Raw genomic sequence first — 26606 nt, 5'->3', positions numbered from 1 at the left:
AAATTTCAAAATGTATTTATGATTATTGATAGTAACTCTCCAGAGAATATTTCTGCAGTGGTTTGGTTCCGATCAGGCCAAAAACTTGAAAATGGCAACTGAAGGGCGAGCAAATCCGAGGCATGTAGTTTGTCCGTCTTCAGCCAAGGATTACAACGATATAAGACACTTGAGTCTGCACCTAATGGTTTAGGAGTTATGAGCCATTTCGTACTTTTGACTGATGTAGCGCCCTCGTCAGGCCGTTCGGAGTGCACCTTTGGTGACGTTGTAGGCGGTGTAAGTATTACCGGCCCTCAAAGTTTCAAGTCTCTGCGACTTAAGGTTCGGTCTGCCCTATCAGTTTTAGATGGAGAATGCTGCATCATGGGTAAAACAACAATAACAATAGGGTTTCAGCGCTACGCCCTTGAACCCCTACTATGCAAGTACTCTTTGAGGTAATCCAACCAGTTAAATTTGTTCTTGTACTTCAGTCCCATCTACTCTGCACGGATGAAGTGGAGGTTTTTTACTTTATGCTTGTCAGGTTGTATGAGAAATGTGAATGTTAGGAAATCAGGCATGAAAGGGATTTGATAAGTGAATGTATGTGAATGTGTCTTTTTTTTGTAATATATATATATTTGGAAAAAAGTAGAGACAGAGATGGATAAGAAGTAACCAGACAGGAATTTTGTCTGATTCAGTCCAGAGAAGGGATGATTTTTCACAATGAAAAACAGTGAAATGTAGAAAACTTCTGGGTCCTCCCAAAATCCTGGCAAAGTTTTTCAAATAAACTCTTGCTTTATTTTCAAATTATTTTACATAAAGATTCGGTCTAACAGCAAGTTGCTATTAATTTTAAGAAACTTCATGTAGCAAAAATGCATGCATGTGCAACAGAGAACTTAATAAATGTAACTAAATGTAACTTCTCTTTGATGAAATATTTGTTAGCCTTAAATCATATTTCTTTGAAGTCCTACATGTAAAGCAAGTAATGATATTGCCCATGTGGTGTTTGATGATACATAATCATTCCTTTACTTCATAGCTGGGCTGACACAGTTTAAGGTGAACTGCTGGTTTTTCTTGTGATGGGAACCTGGTCATAGGTCTGTGCTCTTGGAAAGGTCATCTGTCTAAATGCTTCTGTTATTGTGTTTTTTTTCCCTTTAAAGCAGATAACACGACCTTCACAGGAAGACAAGACAGACGACAAGAACGAAGAGGACAAATCGGAGAAATCAGAGAAGAAAGAGGACGAGGAGAAGAAGGAAGAGGAGGAGAAAGATGAAAAGGAGGACTCCAAGTATGTATCATGGTTTGTTCCTCTTTTTTCCTTTGAATTGAACTGGCCTCAATTCACCCTTTTGCCCCAACTCCACTGTGAAATCTCAAAAGCCATATACCCACTGAAAGTTTGGGTGTGACAACAGCACAGTTATTGTTCTGTTAGTACAGAATGCAGGATACACTCTCAAAATGGCAATGTTTTGAGAAAATTTTGCCCTTTATATCAGAAAGAACCTTCACGCTCAGTCCACCCAAATAAGTAGGGGAGATGATCTGTTTTCTGTGAGGTGAGCCTTATTGTAAGAGAAGCTTAAGATTAACCTCTTTAACTCATTTGGTTTGGAGGAGATTGTGTGCTTTACTCTGGACCTGTTATGTCACTGCCAGGAATTCAGCATTTCAGAACAACATTCAGATTTTTGACTTTTCTATGAATGCACAAAAGGGTAGAGTGGTGGTTTTGTGGTCTGGGTGTGCTTCTGTTAAGGAAACTCTGTAGTGAACTCTGTAAGACTAATATATCATAGCAGGTGAGAAACTTGCACAGTGTCTGCATTCGCAACTCTTAGCTCTGCTCACTCTTAGCGTCTAAATAGATGTAACTGAATTGAGTTCAGTGCAGAGGAGAGCCTTTATTCCTCTTCTTTGCCTTCGCAGGGACATCAGTAAAGATAAAGAGAAGTGTGAGGGAGAGGAGGAAGAGGGTAAGGAGCAGAGCACGCCACGCGGCCGAAAGACTGCCAACAGCCAAGGCCGCCGCAAGGGCCGCATCACCACCCGCTCCATGGCCAATAACGAGGCTTCGTCTGTGGTGGCTGAAGAAGCACCTCCACCGCCACCTGAACAAGGTAACATGCACAACTGTTACTTGTTTTGTTAGCCAGAGCTGCATTGTCACACACATATTTTTTCGAGTATGTGTTTTTATGCCTTGCTAACTTAAACATTTGATTTAATGTGATGCATTGAATATTGTCATTCATTTTAAAAATGCTTATTTAAAACAGTTGTGCTGCTTAATATTTTTGTATAAAACCATGATAAATGTTTTTCTTGATTCTTTAGTGAATAGAAATAAAAAAAAAAACATTTTTCAATTAGAAGTCTTTCGTAACAATTTACGTCTTTAAGGGGGTCGCACACCGGACGCGTTTCGTCACGTCTAGGACAACACTCATCTGAAAATCCGATAACATCAGCAATTTTCTGATTTCTGTAAATGAATATAAAACTAAATGCATATTGCAGCACAGGGTGAAGTCTGTATATACAGGTGCTGGTCATATAATTAGAATATCATCAAAAAGTTGATTTATTTCAGTAATTCCATTAAAAAAGTGAAACTTGTATATTACATAGACTCATTACATGCAAAGTGAGGTATCTCAAGCCTTTATTTGTTAAAATTTTGATGATTATGGCTTACAGCTTGTGAAAACCACAAAATCAAAATCTCAGAAAATTAGAATATTACATGAAATCACACAGTAATTACACAGTAATCCCATGGTCATTGAACCAGGTTTTGGTTATTTTGGCAGTGTGGGCAGGTGCAAATCCTGCTGGAGTCTGGAGTTATATATATATATATATATATATATAAAATCTATTTATTTATTTATTTATTTATTTCTTCAAGGGGTCAGTAACTAGAGGCCAGCAGAAAAAAAATCTTACCTTATTGTTGAGATTTACCTCTTTTTAATTGTCAAACCGTCAGTTTTTGTAAATCATTTTGTAATCATTTTGTAAAAACATTGTTTAGAAGTTTGGAGGTGACTGTCATGTAACTAGGTTGACAATATTGTAATAAACTACAAAAGGTAGGTAAAAAAGTAACTAATCTGAATTACACACTGAAATATTGTGGGAACACTTGAGAATTAGTGATCTGTCCGAACCAACTAATTTGCATATAATGAATCTGACTTCCCAATACTAGGGCAAGTACACACACAAGCGCACATGAGCCCAAGTCCTGATGGTTTATTCTGTGTGTTGCTTAGTTCTGCCAGAGCCAACACCCTCTTCTAAACCTGAACCGGTGCAGAGACCAGCTCGAGAGGCTGCAAAACCCTCTCTCGCAGCCAGCGCAGACACACGAGGTAAGCGCTATGTTTCTCACATACTTGCCCTCTTTTTTGTTCAAATATTTTTTCACATCCACACACACAGGATCGTCGCAAGGGCTGTGCCAAGTGTGCGACCGCACAGGGCCTCGCTCCTGGCCTGCCAGACCAGAGCCAATGATTTTGTCTGAGCTATGAATAAAAAAATTATATAATTCATATTTTCTCATGTTATTTGTTTTATCTTATAATTTTAGTGTAGAATGAGTAAAGCTGTTTGTTGTTAGGATGCCAAATTTTTTTTTTCAAACTACCATTTTTAGGCTGATTAAATTTTTAGGCTGATCTGCCTCAGAGGTCTAACAGTGCTCGTCAATATCAAAATGATCGAGATGACCACAAAAAACCTGGGTCTTGTCAACTGTTTTACAATAGAAATGTTCAGTGATCGCCAGTAATATACTATCTAGTGAAGCAAACTACTCAACTTGTAATGAAATTTTGCCGTTTTGAATTGAAAATATTTGATCATGATTCATGTAAATCATGAATGAATGTGACAAGACAAGAAACGTTTGCGTTTTTGACATTGGCTATTAGTCATGTGAGTAAGAGTGAATGTGTGCACATTTTAAAATAAAATATAAATATAAACTGATTACTTCATAACTACAATTAGACCTAGAACTTATTTTACCATTCTTATTTACTTATTCCCTCAAATTGCTTTTAATCCTTTATTTAATTGCTTTATTATTATTATTATTATTATTATTATGCTGTAGATCTTACAATTCTTATGAGCTTTATTCATAGTGCATGTCAGTGAGCACTAATTCTAATTGCTGCATTTGAAATGGGTCAAACCATTTTTTTTATTGTCAATCTAAAACGCGTGAAAGTTGCGTTCGTTTACTATACTAATTCCTATAAAGCAGCCCCCTCGCACACCATATTCGCACAGGGCCTCGCGCCCCTCTTGCGACGGTCCTGCACACACTCACTCACTTTACTCTCTCACCTCTCAGTGTGGTTCTGTGATGTCTGTCTGCTGATCGTGAGGTCAGACTCTAGAAGTGTGAGTGTTATCTGTTCCTCGGTGACCTCATTACAAAGCCTGAAAGTCACCTAGTTTGCTGCTTTCTCTGACCGCAGCCAGGTGTGCGTGTGTGCATGTGGGGTTTGCTTCAAATGCTGCTGTGATAGAAGGGCTGTCAGACAGAAACAGGGTTTGATCCTTGAGGCTCACAAAACAGCAGCTCTTCAGCATTATTTGACTTCTGTTCTTTCACTGACATCTAGAGCGTTTCTCTTCATTTTACTCTTTATTCCTTTTTTGCATTCTTTTGTTCCCTCCTTTCATGTTTTTTTCCTGTAGCTCTCTTGCTCCCTCGCTCTCTCAGTGAGATTGTTTGTCCATTCTTTCCTATCTCCGAATCTCTCTCTTCTTCCTGCCACCCAACGCCAGACTCAAGGTCTCTGAGTTTGTGTTGCCGTGGTGACAGCGGGTGGAGGGATCGCCATGGAGACAATAAAGGGAGGCAGGTAAACGCGGCGAGTCTCTGGAGGAGTTTGATTAGAGTGAAAAGGGGAATGAAAGGCCGGCCTGATTGTTTCATTTGGCTTTTGGTGCCACTTTAAAATGAATTAAGAGACCTCAGTGCTCAGTAATTAGTATTCATTACGTTTGCTGCTCAATGCAATCAGCGCCAACATCAGAAAATGTGGCTGATTAGCGCTCTGTACTTTAAAGATTGGTCAACAATTGTGTTTAGTTATTCCTGCTGTTTCTGTTGGAGTCTCTTGTCCGGCCTCTGTATTGTGATCTGATAGCCCTCGTGTGTGTGAAGAGGGTCTGCCCATCTTGCCTGATGAAGTTTACATCTGTGCTTGATTTTATCTTGTCATTCTGTCATTAAAGTTTTAAACAGGCACTCAAAAGCCATAATGCACCAATTCCACGTCTAAACTGCAATCAACATGACAAAGCAGCAGAGTACAAGCATATTAACGTAATGCACACATTGGGGTCATTGGGTAACGTAAACAGCGTCTAGTGGGTCACCAAAGAGACGCGCATTTGAAGAGTTTTAGCGGAGACTTGCCGCGCTAGTCATCCAAACACTGGGGACACGCTCTCGCATAAATGTCAGAGGTTCACACTGTGCTAAATCTGTCATAGTGTTTAGTCAATTTCAAGAAGACCCTCTGAGCGGGCGGGAGAGGAGAGCACAGGCTGTCTTTCTCTCCGTCTCCGTCTTTCTCTCTCTCTTGCTCTCACTGTAGTTTGAGTGGAAATTATGTAGGGAGGGGTTGTTGCGCTGCTCGCTTCAGCACGGCTACTGTTATGAGACTGACTGTCTAATGATATGGGTGGGTGAGTGAGTGTGTGTGTGTTGGTCTTAGACCCAGAAGGGTGGTGCTTCTGCACTCCTCCACTGTCTGCTTGAGATCAGCTGACTGCACTCTCCGAGAGACAGCGAGAAAGAGAGAGACGAGAGACAGGAGTTAGAGAGAGGTGAGACTGCCTAGTTGAGTCCAGCGAGCACCACGGAGGGAAAGCAATAAACTGAGCAAAGGACAGAAAGCTGTTGAGGACAGAGAGAGAGCCCGAGGGAGGGAAGTTCTTGAGGGGGGTGGAGGTCTCTGCAGCCCCCAAGTATAAACAGATAGAGAGGGAGGGTGCGAGATGAGCCGTGTCGTGTAGCGCTGCCTGAGTTCTCCTTCACTGACTCTGACGGTGTGTGTCGCTACAGGCGCGGTTGAAGCTGGAGAGACGTCTCGCTGGACAGAGGATGAGATGGAGATCGCCAAAAAAGGTACTGCTCCTCTCCCTCCCCCACTTCCTCTCCTTTTCTGGTTCTCAGTTGGCTTGGCTCTGTCTGATATCTTCACACATGCACAAACATTTCGTCTTACTTTTGTTCTACTTATTTGATGTCTTTGTGGTTTTGCATATTTTCTGTGTTGGGGAAGTTGGTTGGGGTTGCATTTTTGAGCATCCTCTTTGTAGTGATTATTCAGACCAAGACTGAGAGGAAGAAACTGAAATAACTGTGACCGTTTGACACACTAGAAACTTTACAAGACGACCATTCACCCCTAAACACTGTGCAAGAATGACAGGAATAGTGCAGAGGGCAAATGTTTTGCTCTGAGTATACCGTTTGGCTTCATTAAACTGAAAGCTTTTGGAGGGAATCTTACAGAAAACATGTCCAGGTCACATGTCACCCCATAATTACATGGGAAGAAACTGAAGCTTTGTTTTCAGACTATTATGGCATTATTTTATGACAATTTGGCAAATTTTTTCCACAAAATCTAAAGGCAAAAAGTTATTGTTCTCATACAATGCAGATACATATAGTATGTAAATATACACTACCATTTAAAAGTAAGTCTTACATTTTTAAGTAATTCATTAAATTGATCAAAAGTGAAAGTAAAGACATGAATAATGTTACAAAATATTTTTATTTCAAATAAATGTTGAACTTTCTATTCATCAAAGAATCCTGTATATCGGTTTAAAAAAACATTAAATGGAACGTTTTTCAAGATTTATAATAATAAGAAATGTCTCTGAAGGCTGGAGTAATGGATGCTGAAAATTCAGCTTAGAGTAAATTACATTATAAAATATATTGAAATAGATGTTTTAAATTATAATATTTCACAATATTATTGTTTTTACTGTATTTCTGATCAAATAAATGCAGCCAGCATTGGTGAGCATTAGAGACTTACTAACCCCCAAAATTTGAGTAGCAGTGTATATTTAAATATGATTGATTAATTAATTAATAATAATTGTATTCTTTTAAATAGTCTATAATACTATTAGTCTAATAAATGTCTATGTTTCACTTATTTAAATGTATCCGATTTTAAAGTCATTGCTTATCCAGCAGAGGTGAGTTGTGCACTACATCGACCGATCAGCCATGTTCATCTGCACGTCTTACATGTGCATTTCCAGCATTACAGATGTGATATTTGTGGTCAAAACATGAAATGAAACTCAAGTACTAATGACCAGTATTCCCATTATTCTCAACAGTGAATCTATTTTATATTAAGTTACTAAACATAAAACATTTGAATTACAATATCTTCTTTTTATCAGTATAGTTACAGGCAGTGTAATAGATATTACCATGATTTGTAACTAGTTTGCATTTCAGAAGTATAGTATAATTTCCTTGCATTGCAGTTATGAGAGATTTTTTTATTATTATTATTATTATTATTATTAGGAATGGGAATGTGGAAGAAAAATCTGCTAAATCTAAATGGTCCTAAAATGTGCTTTGTTTTCTTCAAGAAAAATATAGCTTTTTTATTTTATTTATTTATTGGTGAAATATGACTGGGACATGATCTTGACAGCTTTCACAAGATTTTCTTGAACAGGCCTAGGTTTAGCTGCACACTTCAGTTTGCAGTTCTGTCTACACAGTCGTTGTCAGTGTGACAGCAGAGATGGACTGAGGAAAAAAGACTTCCTCTTTTTGCATTGAATACAACAGTGTAATTTATTTTCTGGTTGGTGTTTTTGACTGACTGCATTAACGACCTGGAAAAGAGGACAGTGAAAAATAGAAGTCCTCAAAAAAATAAAAAGGTTATCACAATTTATTTTTTTGTAAAAATCTCTTGAGACCTGATCATTATGGATTCATATTAGACTTTTTATTATTTATATATCACTGAACGTTTGAGATTCTTGGTGACGTGTAGGTTTAAGATAATGATGAAGGCACACTTTTGTTTTTGCATTAAGCAAATTTACGCAAACAATATTGATGGATAAACAAATTTAAATGCAGTAAGTGTTTGTATTACTAAAAGATTAAAATCACTCACAGACACATTAACACACAAACAACCCCTAGAGCTTTTTAAAACATCAGTTTGCAGAAGTGTTTTCAGGTCAGACTGCGGTCATCTGAGTGCATTCCTTCTGCTTCCTCTTTCATTGTGCTCTTTTTCATCTTCTCTTTAGTAGAGGGGAAGTTCAGTCCACTGAGGAACAAACATGAAGTTGTGTGTGTTTCTCTCCCTGTGTCTTTTGTACAGACCTCTGGTGAGCCATCAATGTCACTGCCCTGTTCAGTTTAATTGGAGGACAGTCTAACATGATTGGCTCTGGACTAGGAGAACTGCACACAAAGTTTCAGTATTTGTTTGGAGGAACTGAGTGTTTTATATTCTGACAAGAATCTCTGTAGCTGCTGTGCAGACATGAGATGTTTTTCGAAGTTCTGAAGTTCTTTAGTTTGATGATTTATTAAATCATGCACATTCTTGCCTGTGTTCGCATGAAACAGGTTTTACTCTGTCGCACAATGCCAGTGGAGAGGGACAACAGAGAGAAGCTTTATGTAGAGCCGAATCAAGGTCAGCCCGTGCTATAAACCACTGCAGCTCAAAGTGGTTGATCTTGAACCATGATTTTTGCTGTGATTCATTCAGTACTCCACACCACACACAATTTCATTATGAGTCTAGGTGCTAGTTAAAGGCCTCCTTTCCAGCTCACTGTGGCTAACTTCTTGGACAAGTTAGGGTTAGATTCAAATTCAGAATTACAGATTCAGTCAAGTACATTGACACTTTTATGCAGGGCCTTGATAAATGACAAATTATTTTAAACCTGTGTCATTTCAAAACATCTAGTTCTTAGTACATCCAGGAGCTGAATTCCATCCCAGCTTGAGAATTAGTACAAATGTTTAATAACTTAATTTTGGGCTTGGATTCCTTTTGGAATTGCTTAGTTGCATTATGTGTTTTTTCTTTGAACAATTTATGTAAGGTACTGATAAAAAAATATACGTGTGTCGGAGGGAATTTGTGCATGTGAGCGTCACAGCCTCGTGGGTATTTGACACTGTTGACTGTCCTCATGGTGTCTGAGAACATCCAGCTAGTTGGAATATCTCAGTTGGCAGTTGGTGGTGTGGGCTTTCGTGATCATGGAGGTGATCAGTGACATGTGAACTGCTCTGACCTGCTCTGACCTGGTCCAATCTTTCACTGCAAACTCAAAGGCACATACAGTATCACAGACATCATTTGTTTTCTGTGCTGATTGTGTAGCTCGATTTACTTTCTGGGGATTACTTAAAATATGACAAACAAAAAATAAAGATGGGAAAACATTGTTTATTCAATGTAAATCTTTTTCTCACTAAAGCTGACAACTGCTCCTGACACGCATGAATGCCTACTATGACACACCCTGAATGGACAAATACAAATTACACACATTCACAGGGTAAAGTCGCTTCATGAACTGAATCCAAAGTTAGTCTATTATAATTGTTTATTCATTTTTATTTGCCACCAAATTGGGACATAGTAAGAAACTGGCAGAAGAAACCACTTAGTAGATTTGTCATCCATACTGTTGTGGAGTTGGTTAGTGTGCCACTAGCTTTTAAGGCTTGGAGGGTTGAAATAGTCATTTCAAATTTCGAAATCAGGAATTTAGCTTTGTTAGTGAATGATTTCCCCATGCAGATTTCACATCAGGCTAAAGTTCACATGAATTCGCCACTTTGACCAACAGAAATCTGCTTGGTATAAAAGCGACTTCTGTGTGAATGGCTTTTCAGACAACACTACACTCTTAACAATGGACCTTTTTGCCCTCAAAATCTTGCAGAAATTTTGATAATGTGACCGCAAATTTAGAGAGTGAATGACTGTTGTTAAGATACCCATGGATAGCCATCCTTTCTGATTTCTTGACCTAATATTTATAAAGGATTTGTAATCTGTGCAACCTTAAGTAATCATCACTAATGTTCCTTCCTGTTGGATACTCAAAAATCAGGCTAAGGGGCTGTTTTACACGACACCGGTTTCAAATAAAAACGTAAAACTTTTTATTCGTTTTGGCCGTTCGTTTACAGGACAACAGCGTTTTGAAAACGGGTTTCAAAGTGCAGGGTTTGGAAAACGGTCTCTGTGTAAACAACAAAAACGCGAATCTGTGAAGATGATGACGTCATGCACATGCGTGTTACTTGTTCAGTCTATAGTGTTTCATCGCCATCTAGTGGCCTGGCAGCAGAATACTGTGTTTTTAGTCGTTTTCGTCATTATATACATTATATTCTTTTAGTTGAAAACATTAAACAACAAAAAAAGTTTACAGATAAAAACATTTAAGCCTGAGCAGAGTAAAAGGAAAAAACGCTAATAAAGTAGACTGTGCCAGTTATCGTGCAGAACGTACGTATCCAGTCAAGTCAGCATATGGTTATCGTGTTTATATTGTTTCACATGTTCATTTTAAGGAAAAAAAAGAATATCCACATGCTCTGGTGAAAGTTTGCTCCTCAGTCTGGTAACAATAAGGCCAGGTGCAGAGGAAGTTCGGCTCGCTCGGGGGTACAGCTGAGCTTACCTGCTGTCATGAATGCAGTGATTCACAGCTGTCTTTCCTCATTCAACTGGTGTTTGCGTTTCATGTGATTTTATGGTGGTGATATTTATTATAACTCAGTTTCATCTGACCATGTTTCCACACAACTTGTTGATCCATTTGATCAAAAGTAATTCCAATTTGTAAGGTTATTTATTAAACGTCATTCCAAACTTCGCTGGGCCTAGAGGCAGTCGACGACATTTTGTGATAAAATACAATCAACTTGTTAACAAGCTCATAGCGTTAGTTTTGTGAGTTTTCGTTTGCATGCTTAAGATTTCACTGCATTTACAGTCAGCAAAGCGACATATGTAGCAAAATTCAAATGTTGTTTAAAAAAATATAATAATTAAAGATCGAATATTCGACTATTTGTGCACACCCCTACTAAACGTTATTAATAAGGGTTTTGTTGCAGTTGGTGGAAGGTCTTTTCTCTCTTCATTTATAATCTTACCCTCTTTCTCTTGTGCACAGGGCTAGTTGAACATGGTAGGAACTGGTCAGCCATTGCTAAGATGGTAGGCACTAAGAGTGAAGCTCAATGTAAGAACTTTTACTTCAACAACAAGAGACGATACAACCTGGACAACCTGCTACGGCAACATAAGGTACAGGTACAGATCCAGCATTCACTGAATAAATCTGCTACATCCAAACATTCCCATTACATGCTTGAAATATCTGATCTCCTTTATTGGCCAACATGTTCATGTTCTTGTACTCAAGTGTTTCTAGATTCAATCTAGAGATTTATCATGTTATTGTGGTTCAGAAGTTTCTGCATCACTGAAATGTTCACATAGGATATCTGATATTTTCCGCATGGTTGAGTCCTTGATTTTGATTAGTTGATGTACATTCCAAGGCGTTTATTCGTTTTCTATACCTGAATTTGTTGTAGTTCCATTTTATACGCAAACATTAACACTACCTTTCAAAAGTTTGGGGTCACCTAGGCTGTGTTTATTTAATTAACAACAGTGATATTCTGAAGTATTATTGCAATTTAAAATAACTTTTCTATTTTAATATATTTTCGAATGTAATTTATTTATTCCTGAATTTTCATCATCATTACTTCAGTCTTCAGTGTCACATGATATTTCAGAAATCATTCTAATATGTTGATTTGTTGCCCAAGAAACATTACTTATTATTATTATCAATGTTGAAAACAGTTTTTCTGCCTAAGATTTTTGTGAAAACTGTGATAATATTTTTGGTTTAGGATTATTTGATGAATAGAAAAGTTCAGAAAAACAGTATTTATTTAAAATTGAAACATTTTGTAACATTACAAAATGTCTTTACTGTTACTTTTGATCAATTTAATTCATCCTTGCTGAATACAATTAATTTCTTTAAAAATAATTGTTTTACTGACGCCAACATTTTTAATGGTAGTGTTAATCTAATATCTCTCCTGGTTACTTGTTTACTAGTTCAAAAATAATGTTTTCTTATTAGTCATAGTTGCTTTTGCTGTTTTTTTGCATAATGCTTATAAAGTGGTGTTAAAAAGTAGTTACACAGAAATGTCTTTATGAATTTACATGATTATGGTATCATTTATTGTGAACTATTCCTTACAACTATTCCTCACAACTATTCCTCATGTTGTTGTGTGCAGGGTTCCCGGCTGCGTAGAAATCGAGACTCATCACAGAGCGATCCTGCGCCTGATGAGGACGAGGAGAGTGACGGTATGATCTCTCACTTTGGTTTGAACTCTTTTACAGCCACTGCTTCCAACATAAGCTATAATGCTTAAACAAACACCCTAAAACCCATTGCTGTCAGTCTCTTTCTCTGTGACCCATGATCCCAGAGTCTGATTAAGCAGAGAGGAAGAGGAGCAGTGGGGCTATAATGTAAAGAGAGCAGAAACAGACTGACACAGAAAGAGAGGGATGAAGTGAGAGAGCAGTAGTGCAGTGTGTTGACCTGTCTTACTGCAGTACGTTTGATTAGATTTGACAGTAAAACCCCAGACCGCGCTGCACTGCCACAGAGGTCAACATCCTCCCTCTACTTCTGTCTGTACGCTAATGAGTGAGACTCAGGAGCAAATAAGGGCAGATGAAAGGGAGAGGAAATGAGTGAATTAGACAAAAACACAAAGAAAAGAGAGTGAAAATAGAGGCACTGTGCAGAAGGGATAAAAGATCTGTACTAATTCTACCTGCCATTCTTGCTCTTATGTAAGCGTTCCCTGGCTATAAAGCCTCAAAGTGTGCTGGAAGGAAACGGAGTGCTTCTGCTTTTCTGTTTGATCTGTTGTGCTGTTATTCAGGTACTGTTGGGAGTGATTGTCAAAGTCACCTTATTTATATAGTGCTTTATACAATACAGATTGTTTTTAAATCTGCTTTACAGTGATAAACAGAAAAATAGCTATTCGGTGATGCAAACTGAATTCAATTCTGCTGTAAAGCAGCGATAAAAAGACAATAGTAAACCGTCATTATTCAGTTGAAATCAGTTCAGTGTTGATTCAGTTTGCTTTAATAACTGTAAAGTTTGTCATAATTGAATGGGCTCAATTCATCTATACAGCAGCTCTGGAGAAAACAGTTATGTCATCATCCAGCTCAGTTCAGTTCTCATCCAATAGTGTCAGTGCATTCAAGTCAATAATATTGCCAAATTATAAATGTCCCAGATTAAGAAAGCCAAAAGGCGACATTTGCAAGGAACCCAAAGTCCATCTGTGACACTAGTCTGAGAAACCTTGGGATATTCAGAGCTACAACACAAGTCTTTTATATAATTATATAAACAAGAAATTTATATTGAGTAACATGCATTTTAAATGAATAGAAAAACAGCCAATTCAGGCCAAGCAATACAGGGCAAACACAGTGCAACATTTCATCTCAGCACTTTTGAAACAACACTTGTACAATCAAATTAAAGAACAATGATAATTATTAGCTCTCTGTCTCTTTCCCTTCTTGTCCTCCCATTGGGTGCCTCTTTGTTCTCTACACTTTCTTTCACTCCATCTAGACTATCATTCAAAAATTTGAGTTATTTTATTCCTGTAATGGCAAAGCCGAATTTTCAGAATCATTACTCTGCAATTTCAGTGTCACATGATCCTTCAGAAATCATTCTAAAATTATGATTTGATGCTCAAGAAACATTTCTTATTAATAATGTTGAAATAGTTGTGCTGCTTGTCATGTGCTAGATGCTGCTGTCTTCTGTTCTCCCTCCTCTCCTTCCCTCAAACCTTTTTTTGCTTTTTCTGCTTTTTTCTTTCTGCTGACATACTCCTGGAGCCAAGCAGGTTAGCCTTCATCCCTGTCTGTGAGAGGAACAGAGAACCAGATAGACTGTAAGAGTGGCAGAGAGCCTCTGCACAGCAAGAGGAGGAAGGAATTATAGATGTGGAAGAGGAGTCATTTTCAGACAATGGAGGAGGGAGAGAAAAATATTTGCTTTCTAGTTGTTGGATGTGTGCTTCAGTGGGGAGAACAAGTATTTGATACACTGCCGATTTAGCAGGTTTTCCCACTTACAAAGCATGTAGAAGTCTGTAATTTTTATCATAGGTACTCTTCAACTGTGAGTGACGGAATCTAAAACAAAAATCCAGAAAATCACATTGTATGATTTTTAAGTAATTCATTTGCATTTTATTGCATGACATAAGTATTTGATACATCAGAAAAGCAGAACTTAATATTTGGTACAGAAACCTTTGTTTGCAATTACAGAGATCATACGTTTCCTGTAGTTCTTGACCAGGTTTGCTCACACAGCAAGCAGGGATTTTGGCCCACTCCTCCATACAGACCTTCTCCAGATCCTTCAGGTTTCGGGGCTGTCGCTGGGCAATACGGACTTTCAGCTCCCTCCAAAGATTTTCTATTGGGTTCAGGTCTGGAGACTGGCTTGGCCACTCCAGGACCTTGAGATGCTTCTTATGGAGCCACTCCTTAGTTGCCCTGGCTGTGTGTTTCGGGTCGTTGTCATGCTGGAAGACCCAGCCACGACCCATCTTCAATGCTCTTACTGAGGGAAGGAGGTTGTTGGCCAAGATCTCGCGATATGGCCCCATCCATCCTCCCCTCAATACTGTGCCGTCATCCTGTCCCCTTTGCAGAAAAGCATCCCCAAAGAATGATGTTTCCACCTCCATGCTTCATGATTGGGATGGTGTTCTTGGGGTTGTACTCATCCTTCTTCCTCCAAACACAGCGAGTGGAGTTTAGACCAAAAAGCTCTATTTTTGTCTCATCAGACCACATGACCTTCTCCCATTCCTCCTCTGGATCATCCAGATGGTCATTGGCAAACATCAGAAGGGCCTGGACATGCGCTGGCTTGCGCTTGACCTTGTGTGCGCTGCAGGATTTTAATCCATGACGGCGTAGTGTGTTACTAATGGTTTTCTTTGAGACTGTGGTCCCAGCTCTCTTCAGGTCATTGACCAGGTCCTGCCGTGTAGTTCTGGGCTGATCCCTCACCTTCCTCATGATCATTGATGCCCCACGAGGTGAGATCTTGCATGGTGCCCCAGACCGAGGGAGATTGACCGTCATCTTGAACTTCTTCCATTTTCTAATAATTGCGCCAACAGTTGTTGCCTTCTCACCAAGCTGCTTGCCTATTGTCCTGTAGCCCATCCCAGCCTTGTGCAGGTCTACAATTTTATCCCTGATGTCCTTACACAGCTCTCTGGTCTTGGCCATTGTGGAGAGGTTGGAGTCTGTTTGATTGAGTGTGTGGACAGGTGTCTTTTATACAGGTAACGAGTTCAAACAGGTGCAGTTAATACAGGTAATGAGTGGAGAACAGGAGGGCTTCTTAAAGAAAAACTAATAGGTCTGTGAGAGCCGGAATTCTTACTGGTTGGTAAGTGATCAAATACTTATGTCATGCGATAAAATGCAAATTAATTATTTAAAAATCATACAATGTGATTTTTTGGATTTTTGTTTTAGACTCCGTCTCTCACATTTTACCTATGATAAAAATTACAGACTTCTACATGCTTTGTAAGTAAGTAGGAAAACCTGCAAAATTGGCAGTGTATCAAATACTTGTTCTCCCCACTGTATATACTATATATTTAGCAATATTTAATAAATTGGTCAAAAGTTACAGTGAAGACATTTATAATGTCAGAGTTCTTTTTAACTGTTCTACACATCATCGAATCCTGAAAAAATGCATCACCGTTTCAACAAATATTAAGCAGCCGCAACTGTTTTCAACATTGATAATTACAAGAAATGTTTTTGAGCAGCAAACCATCATATTAGAATAATTTCTGAAGGATCATGTGACCCTGAAGACTAGGGTTAGGTACCGAAAACCGGTACTTATATGGAACCGGTACCCAGATAACGGTATGTAACCGGACCAAATCAAAACGCAGATTTCGGTGCCACTTAAATGCCTCAGCTCGTCAGCTGTCTGTTGAAATATTTGCCATCTGGTTCTCCGAAACGGACGTAAGAAGCATAATCGGTATGTAATCGCTAGTTAACCATTCGATGCGTACGATCGTTCACACCGCTGTGATTAGAACGTTCAGATAGCGTGATCATCAACTTCTAAATTCAAATCTGACATCTCAGCGCTGTCATATATCACAACTATTCAGTGTTTTCAACCACATAAAGTTTATTTTATTTAAATACACATAAGTACTAACAAAACAATACATTTATAGTTTGTAAAATAGATACACAAGCAGGCAATCAAAGTTCGTTTTGTTCCGCGTCATGTTTAGTGTGAAAAGTCGATGTCCCTACAACAGACCGGCGTACATCTAATCCTGATGAGCGCTCCTTGTCACAGTTGTAAACATGACGGCGTTCTTCTTCCACGAGGGGTTTCGCGTCACGGCATTTAAGGTGATGCGTTCTAAAATAACACTCACCTTGTGCAGGACATGCAATAAGTCAGGAGAGGTGTCGTATTTTGCCAGAGAAGGCAAAAATGTGGTCCCATTTTTGCAAAAAAAAAAAAAAAAAATGCTGAAATGTAAAGCTTTTTTTTTTTGCAAACCAAGAATACAGACTACTTAGCTGTTATTAGTACTGTAACTGTTTTTTAGTGTTAGTGTTAAATTATTGTAGTTGGGTTAGGTGTCTTAGGTTTTATTGTGAGTTTGTTGTGTTTTCTATTTAGGCTACTTATTTAAATATATTTAAGTATACTTAAATTTTAAAATATTGTTCGATTTTAAGAATTTTCTATTTTATTATTTTTCAATAAAAAAGCCGTTCTTTAATATCATTCACTATCGTTTTGAGGCTTTTAATTGTATTTATTCATTTATTTATTTTAAGTATCGATTCAGGCACCGTTTAGGCACTGGTACCGTTTTAAAATTATCGATTTGGCACTGGTATAAAAAAAAAAAAAACGATACCCAACCCTACTGAAGACTGGAGTAGTGATGCTAAAGCTTTGCAAACACAGGAATAAATTACATGTTAAAATTTTAAATTATTTAAGTTATTTTAAATAAAAAAAAATGTTTTACTATTGCTGTTTTTACTGTATTTTTGATCAAATAAATTGGTGAGCATAAGAGACTTCTTTCACTTATGTAGTAATCACAGGAACAGTTGAACAGTAGTATGAATGTAAAAGTTACATGTATTATATATGTAGCACTTCCTGGGGGCCTGAAGGGTGTGTCATCACGTGGCGAGGGTGGAAAGGTAGTGATTAGCCAAAGGATGTTTGCTGTCCAGAAGTGCATTAGCTTGATTGCTGTGATGCCGCGTGCAGTGATGGTGACCTCAAATGCCACCTCTGTTCTGTCACGGCAGGGTTGTTCGAGTTTTCTGCTTCTCTGCCTTTGTGTTTCTGTAGCAGAGATTGAAATATATTGGATTTGATATTCTGTGCCCTCTTTGCACAGATGAATGAAGAATTTAAAGAGGATGTGATGGCTCAGTCATACGCTCTTTCATCTCCTTTCCTCAGGTCCCGATAACAGTTCGGACACAGAGAGTGCGCCCTCTCCATCTCAAACTGACCCCTCCAAATCTTATGACTCGCTAACTCATCCCAACTCAGCTCTGGACGGCGCATCGGACCTGGACGTCACGGCAAGCAAAGGCCCGGTGGCAGATGACAGGGGCCAGGAGCCTCCGTACTGCGAGCTGCAGGTGAAAGTAGAGAAGAGTCCAGAAGGAGGTGCTGAAGACGGGCTTCCTCAAGATGAACGAGCACACTTGGCATATGAAATGCAAATCCATCCAAAGAGCGAACCGCAGGATGTGGAGATGACTGCTCCCAGCAATGAAAGAGGTCAGGTGCAAGTGAAGACTGAGCCGGAGGTCAAGGACAAGGAGGAGAAACAGGGGGAGCAGCACCACTCTGACAATGACTCTAGCGCCACCTGCAGTGCGGATGAGGATGTGGAGGTTGAACCTGACCGACAAAGGTTAGAAATTTGCTGGTCCTGTTTTATTATAGGGCATTTGTACATAAATTGCCATTGGTTTCTAGTATCATGGATAAGGTGTTGCTTTAATAAAAAAAATAAAAAAAAATTGTGTGAAATAGGAAATTTATAAATAAAAAAATTTACACACATTCAAATATAAAATGCTTAATTTAAATTCCTGTAGCTCCATTCCTATTGCCTGTGAGATCATTGGTTTAATTACCAAGGAATGCATGATTGTGTATGTAAATTATTATTATTATTTTTTTTTTAATTAAACTTATTGTTGTTGAATACAGAAAAAAAAATTCACAGACCAAATAGAAATCTGAGCTACTGGTGCGACTGAAAACGAATTCTGCCTGCCAATAAATAATAAATTACTTACTTAATAAAGTTGTATTTTAATTTATTTATAATTTATTTTAATTTACCTACCCAAGTGAATATTTAGTTGTGCAAAGATTTTACAATTTTATTTTGTACAAAAGTAGAGGGATTGAATGAATGAATGAATGAAAAATCACTTCCGGACGTTTTGTTGTTACTCACAGTATCAGTAGCTAATATGTTTTATTTTCTTGTTTCTTCTTTGCTGTGGCAGACTTTTCTCTCTGGAGAAACCGTCAATGCTGGGCGCTTCAGGGTCAGTGGTCGTGTCCTCAGCCAATCTCCTCAACATGCAGCAGCTTCGGGCCGCCACCATTCCCCCTATGGTCAGTCCCCATAGCCTCTACCCCCACTTAGCATTCAGATATGCCCCTCTGGACAGAGACAGGGCCCAGCCACCCCGCCACGTGAGTCCTGCCTCCATCTCCACCTCCGCAGATCACGCAGTGTGATTTGCTTCTGCGGCAATCAGCAAACAAATCAGCCAATGCCAATTGATTTTCCACACAGTGAAATCATGATGAGTGAGAATATGTTTGGTTGCTCTGGGCTGATCAGTTGTGCGGTTTGGAGGCTGTCTGTTTGGCGATTTGGTGTGGCTGTGAAATTAATTTAATCTAATTGAGGCCCTGATTGGCCGTTCACAAAGTTTACATAATATGAATGTAGCATCTTGTTGCAAAGCAAATAGCTATTACTTACTAATGCGATTAAGTCATGGACCTTTGCATTTTTTATGTAAATATTTAATTGTTTAAAATGTTCTAATTGAGCTTTTTTTTGTGTACATCAATCCAGCATTTTCCCACATTTGAATCCTCTCTCTTACGGAATGGTTTGTTTAGGTTTCAGCTCCATTTGGTCACAGCGGTGTTCCCGGAGGTCCATTGAGCGGCTTTGCTATGTTCCAGCACCAAATCAAAGCTGTGCATGAGTCTGTGCAGGAGGACAAACAGAGACTGGACCAGAACGAGTCTGATCGCAGACCACGAGTCACCACCCATAGCCCCACTGTACTGGAGCGAGAAGGTGAGTCAGACCTAGGAGTGAGAGAGAGAATGCACAAAAATCGCTTACATGTGGTAAATTGAGAAAACCCCATAAATCCAGCAGCAAGTATTCCCTCTGAGTCTTTTCTTTTTGCCTTGCTCTTTGTTCAGTATCCACTTGAGATACTTGGAGAGTAGATTCACAGGCTTACAGCCTGTAGTGTTGTAGTTAAGACCACCTAAACCAAGACCAAACCAAGACCAGAGTTTGTTGAGACCAAGACAAGACCAAGACCAGAGTGTGTTGAGACCAAGACAAGATCAAGGCAGGGCGAGACCGAGTCAAGACCAAACCAGCACTCCTTAAATTCATCTAATAGATCCACATTTACTACCTGAGAATGTCTATTTAATCAATACATACAAATAGAATAATAAGACACTATATAGAGCTGTTACGAATCAAATGAAATCACTAACAATAAAATCATCTTTGCACTGCAGAGGGGGCACAGAAGGTGCATCTGAATTGGAACAATTATAAATGCATAAATAAGTTTGAGATTAATGTTATTTAAAAAAAAAAAAGTTTATTTAACCCTCTGAGGTCGGCAAACGCACCGGCGCGTTTTGCTGGATTTTCTTCACATTGTAGCACTATAAACTTAAATTACTCCGTCATTTATGGTCATACAGAAAAAAGAAATATAAAAAAAGAATCTGTGATATTTTTACTTTTGTATGTATCCACTTACAATCAAAACATTGTGCTTTTGTAAAATAAAGAAAATAAACAGGGTGTGCGTTCTGCCTCTCCATCGCGGTGAACTTTTTTTTTTTTCTTGAGCATGTCTATAAACTGAAACAAAACTCAGCGAATACTTGTCACACATTTATGAGCCATATACCTTTATAAACATTTAAGTGTGTACTTTTAAATGATCGGATTCAAACTGAAAACAAATATTCTCTGTTTAAGTAATTTGTATAAAACCAACAAGATGTCCAGCTTCTCAAACGCTTCCTAATTATTTTTAATTTGAACACGCCCACTCGCGCAAAAGACATTCACATGCAAATCTCCACATGGAACGTGAACGCGCTCGTTACCTCAGAAACAAAACACCAAAACACTTCACAAGTCTCTGCTTTTCGTCGGGTTTGAAAGACGCACCGTGAGCTTACATTGGATTTACCTCAGAAGAAGAAGAACGCGATTTGAAGACAAGAAAGATGTAAGGTAAGAAATTCTTACATATAATTTTTTTTATTGTTGCATAAATTTCACATTGCAGTTGAACTGTTGCTAGATATATTGTGAATATTATAATATTTAGACGCGTGTTTACTGTTAGGCCTACTGTGTTTGTGGATATCTGCTCAAATGTAGATATGTATATGGTAACCATAATGTTTTATATTTGAGCGCGATCGCGTTTGAATGTATCATATTTTGGATCGCGATCGCGTTTGAAAAGCACCAAACGGCTTCATGTTTTTACTATTATCTCATTTCATATCATCATAACGAATGGAAACATTTGAAGTAACATGATAATCAATATATTTTTCTCTAGCTTAGTTGTTACTGAAATATTTTGGAAGATTTATAGGCTGATATGGTTATTGTTGTTATTATTTTATGCAGCACTGCGCATAGCCTATGCCTACAAGGCACAACAAACCTGGTGTTCATTATATTATATATTTTTGGAAACATGTATGTGTGTGTGTGTGTGTGTGTGTGTGTGTGTATTCTGTGAATTTTAAAAAGCAATTTTAACCAGAAAAATCTAAAATTTATTCCCAAAATCGTGCAGGCCTTTCTCCTGATATCAGTATGTTCACTTTTTTTTTTTTCAGGGCCCAGATGCCACTCCTGCTGACTTCAACATTCACATGAGTCTCTGTACATGAACATGGTAAAGTGAAAATCAAACACCTTGTAAATGAAAGGTATGTACAATGTTTTTAGGAATGGCACAAAGGTTCTGTCTTTGGATAATTGTTTTCAATGAGTGCTTTTTTGTCATTTGTTGTGTATCTTTGGATTATGTTGTGTTGTAAATAAATCCAAAAAATCTAAAAGCCATTCTGTTTTAAATCTCCTCATTCTTTGTGCATGGTTGCTCAAATGATAGGGCCTGATAGCTCCTAATAGGGCCGTTAGGGGAGGGTCTTTGTCTTTCTCAGGTGTGAAAAGCTTACATATTAATGAAAAATGAGAATACATATTTCAGTGAGAATTTTTTTTTTTTGTATTTTCACAAACCACGCATACATGTCATTATCTCAAAACAACAAACTTTTACACACATGCTGCTGATATATTATTGTAGCAGAGTTTGTGCTGAATACAGTGTTATTAGACTTTAGCCATGAAAATGTCACAAGTAACAGAAATAAGCACAAATGTCAGAGCATGTCAGAACACCTCCAGGGCCCAGAAAACCGCTCAGACCCCAGAGGGTTAACATTTGTATAAAATCAATATCACATTTGCAATAGTGCTCATATTTGAAAATAAATTGGCCAATTAAGTCTTATTTGGTGCTGTGATGAGCATTATTTATATATATATATATATATAAACTTTTTTTCTTTTCTTTTTTGCTTTATTAACACAATGTACCAAGACGAAGGTGTAAGCTAACACGACATTAACCAACCCATTTCACCTATGAAAGGTTATCCCTTTTCTTAGGGAATTTAAATTTCAGTGGTTTCACAACCAGAAGCTACGCATTGTTGTGGCATTATTGATTTTTTTCTTACTGTGAGCGACAACACGCTGAACATTCCAAGATGGCGGGCGCACTGACGTTTCTGGAGCGGTCTAATGTGGCATTTACATATACAAATCTATGGTGATAAACACCATTGCGAATATAAAAATCTGAATGCCTGTTTAAAACATTTAAATATAAATAGAAAGTAGCGCAGCTGCTTTGTTTATGGGGTTACCAGTGTAACAGCTGCATTTCTACTGTTCCATCAGTGCCATCTGCTGTCAGAGTGCGAATGTGTATTTTCATTCAGCGCGCCTTCACTCGTTCCACCATGCTGCTCAAGCGTGTTGGGGTTGTTTACATCAGAGTGTGCGCATGGCTCTTTAATGCAGCACACACACAGTGTTGTACATTTTAACCGGTTTATAGAAATGTATTTTTTAAAATGCATTCTAAAAATCTGAATATTTTGTAATAAATAATTATTCACAGTATTTTAAAGTGCCCACGATAACAATACTGTGCATGTTCATTAATCGTGATGTATCATAGTACCGTATATCGGATTCAGCAAATGTCTAGATGCAAGGAAAGGTTGCCCATCTGCCTATATATTTCATATTTCAACATGTTTCACACGATTTCACACATTTCAGGCACATTCACATTACACATTAACACATGAAATAGTGGAATAGTGGACTGCAATTAGATAGTGCACTTGTCATTGTTTTGTGTCTTTGCCGGTCTGCTTGATGTCTGTGAGTATCTGATAGCCTTTCCTCTCTGTCCTGTCCCAAGGTAAGCCGTTCGCCTACATGCCATATGATCTGAAGCTGATGGAACAGGAATCTCATGGTGGAGTGGGCAGACCTGGCTCTCCATACAGACTCTCTCCTCGAGAGCATAGCAAAGCCTCACCCCAGCCCGACGGCAGTAATGCCGCACGCTATAGTGTACCTCCAGGTAAGCAGTCCATGCACCCCGTATCCAGGCACAATTTTTTAGAAAGGCAGCTTGTTTTTGTTCAGGCAGATATGGGCACCAAAATGAACACTCACCAATTGAGAGTACAAATTGAGTGCAAGAACGATAGTCTGACCCTCATTGATGTAAGCAACATGAGTGATTCAAATCAAAAGCATACAAATGGTCTACTAAAAAATAGTGGGGTTTTTTATCTCAGTGAAAAAAAAATCCATAAAGTTTTCTTTATTCTCAAGACAAATGTTTTATTATTTCATATCATACATCTTATTACCTTTCAAAAGTTTGGGGTCAGCAATATAAAAATAATAATTAAATAATTATCTTATGCTCACCAAGGCTGATCAAAAATACAATAAATAAAAATGAAATATTACAATTTTAAATTACTGTTTTCTATTTTAATATATTTTAAAATGTAACTTGTTCATGTGATGGCAAAGCTGAATTTTTATTACCCATTACATTGTTTTCCAATATTTTTTGATGAATAAAAAGTTTGAAAGAACAGCATTTATTAAATAGATGTTTTGTAACATTATAAATCTTTACTGTTACTTTTTTTTTAACATATATTATATTATATTATATTATATTATATTATTATACACAATTACTGTTTTCACTAATATACAAGTGGAAACAACATGTTCACTCTTTCTCTACCGCTCTGGGTTTTACTTTTGCTCTGGCTTGTGTACTAATCTATTTTATGCTTGAAACTTGGCATTGTAATGTGTACTTCAAATATGGTTTAAATTGCTTGCAATGTTCCTTATTTGGATGTTGCTTTGGGTAAAAAGCCTGCTGAATTAATACTAATTGTATTAAAAATGTGGAAAATTCAGGTCATGTAGAAAATTGAAACCAATAAGAAAATTGTATGTCTAAAATAGCAGTGAAAAGAATGTGTTTGTCTATTATCTTTTTTTTATATCTTTCTCTTTTTTTTTTTTCTTTTTTTTTTTGATGTATCAAACCAATCTAAATACTATGAGTCATTGTAGATGTGGACTTGATTGATGGCCTGTGGGCTAATTGTTCAGAGCACTTTCGAGTCCCTCTTGTTTGGACCTAAAGATTTTGACTTTGCAGTAAAAAGTATTTACTTTCATTAAGTCATACATATTCATGCTATATGGAGTATTTTGCTTCATTGTTTTAGACCTGCATATAGACAGGTACATGAGTTGGAATTTCAGCCATTAGCACGCTTGTCTAGAGCTTGTAACCTGACAGTGTGTCGCTAGCTGACACAGGAACCAGACTCCGCTTCTACTTGTTTTAGAGGAACATGTAAGATACATAGCTGTTATTAGTCAGGTCAGCAAGTTTCTTACTGAAGGAAACCTTGAAGCTCTCACGAGGCTCAGTCCATGTGACTGATTCCCTTATCAGCCCTACCCTTACAACTTGGAAACCATTCTCATGGAGACAAACACTTATAGAACACACTGGACGTTTCTAGAAACGAGAAAAAATAATGCACGTCAAGTAAACAGAATGTTTGGGTAGGACTGTCGCTCCTGCAGGTTTATTTGATTTGTGATGATGTGGGGGAACAGTGATCAGGTTTCATGATGAACTTTGGCATGAGACTTTTGGTCTTCAGTGACCTCTACTGTGAGGACCTAGATTGAGCGGAATGATTGATGTTTGCATTATTGACCTGGTAAACAAAACTTTCTCTCTGTGTCCTACATGCATGCTACATCAATAACACGACCACTACTGGTGATGCAACTGTGATTGACAGAACAAACTAGAGATATCACACATACTGGTCTCCAAGAATAGCAAACTACTTAAATAAAAAAAATATATATATTTTATTATCATGTAAATATATTATTCTTTTATTTAAAAAATGTAAATAATAATAAATTAAAAAAAGAACACACATATATATATATATATATATATATATATATATATATATATATATGTATGTATGTATGTATGTATATATGTATGTATGTATATATATATATATATATATATATATATATATATATATATATATATATATATATATATATATATAATAGCCTGGGTTTCAGTAAGATGTTTTTAAAAGAAGTATCTTCTGCTCACCAAGGCTGCATTTATTTGATAAAAAAACAATAATAAAAAAACAGTAATATTGTGAAATATTATGACAATTTAAAATGACTGTTTTCTATTTTAATATATTTTAAACTGTAATTTATTCCTAGCCTGGGTTTCCCCATGCTGCCTTGTTTTTTATTCACGCTGCTAGGCAGCGTGGACACCATGGACCAGATTTTCCCCTCAAAAAGGGAACCAATCACAGAACGGGGAGGGAGTAGCAAGACGATGACGACGTCTATGCGACACACCGAAGCAGTTTGTTTATATCTATGGATCCAACATGGCAGCAGACACGAAGTTACCTTTCGATGCAGCCTTAGATAGTGTTCTAAGTAGTTTAGAACGCAAGTTTATTTCGTCTTCTTCCTCGTCGAATTTCTGTCGCTCTACATACGTCATCTGGTATAATTGAAATGATTGGCTATGAGCTACATACAGGCGCATTTGATAGACATTCGTAGCGCCCAATAAACAGCTCTGGGCATTCGTAAACCACGCATCAAATACGAGAAAATGAACATATGGTTCCCAGACCACGTGAGGTCTGACGTTAGCCAGGCCAGTTTATTCCTGTGATCAAAGCTGAATTTTCAGCATCATTACTCCAGTCTTCAGTGTCACATGATCCTTCAGAAATCATTCTAATATGATGATTTGATGCTCAAGAAACATTCATTATTATTATCAATGTTGAAAACAGTTTTTCAATTTTTTTTTCAAAATTCTTTGAATAGAAAGTTCTAAAGAACAGCATTATTTAAAATAGAATATTTTCTAACATTATAAATGTCTTTACTGTAACTTTTGATTAGTTTAACTCATCCTTGATGAATGAAAGTAATGATTTGTTTTATTTCTTTCCCTCAAAAATAACATTTAAATTCTTACTGACCCCAAACTTTTGAAGGGTAGTGTTTGTTGCAAAAGCTTTAGATTTCAGATAAATGCTGTTCTTTTGAACTTTCTATTCATCATAGCATCATGAAATAAAAATGTAAATAACTGTTTTCAACATTGATAATAATCATAAATGTTTCTTGAGCATCAAATCATCATATTAGAATGATTTCTGAAGGATCATGTGACACTGAAGACTGGAGTAATGATGCTGAAAATTCAGCTTTGATCACAGGAATAAATTACACTTTACTGTATATTCACATAGAAAACAGCTGTTTTAAATTG

The 26606-nt window shown here is 37.5% G+C and overlaps 1 protein-coding gene across 10 annotated transcripts in view; it reads left to right on the top strand.

Moving 5' to 3' along the window:
- The window catches only part of ncor1 (nuclear receptor corepressor 1), a 134596-nt gene that overhangs the window by 79513 nt on the left and 28477 nt on the right, over positions 1-26606 (top strand). For 5 of the 10 annotated variants that reach the window (XM_081365540.1, XM_081365544.1, XM_081365537.1 and 2 more), the window contains 10 exons: positions 1167-1309; positions 1939-2129; positions 3288-3386; positions 6107-6169; positions 11269-11402; positions 12425-12497; positions 17749-18211; positions 18819-19011; positions 19450-19633; positions 23124-23288. In XM_081365540.1, the coding sequence (XP_081221666.1) occupies positions 1167-1309; positions 1939-2129; positions 3288-3386; positions 6107-6169; positions 11269-11402; positions 12425-12497; positions 17749-18211; positions 18819-19011; positions 19450-19633; positions 23124-23288 (1708 nt within the window). The remainder of the gene's footprint in view (positions 1-1166; positions 1310-1938; positions 2130-3287; positions 3387-6106; positions 6170-11268; positions 11403-12424; positions 12498-17748; positions 18212-18818; positions 19012-19449; positions 19634-23123; positions 23289-26606) is intronic. The other 5 variants (XM_081365538.1, XM_081365541.1, XM_081365543.1 and 2 more) reach the window with 3 other exon arrangements.

The sequence above is a fragment of the Scardinius erythrophthalmus genome, assembly GCF_964197995.2.
Source record: "Scardinius erythrophthalmus genome assembly, chromosome: 5".
In the NCBI taxonomy this organism is placed as follows: domain Eukaryota; kingdom Metazoa; phylum Chordata; class Actinopteri; order Cypriniformes; family Leuciscidae; genus Scardinius; species Scardinius erythrophthalmus.
Note: the sequence above shows the minus strand (reverse complement) of the source record. Positions and strands in the feature narration are given on the sequence as shown.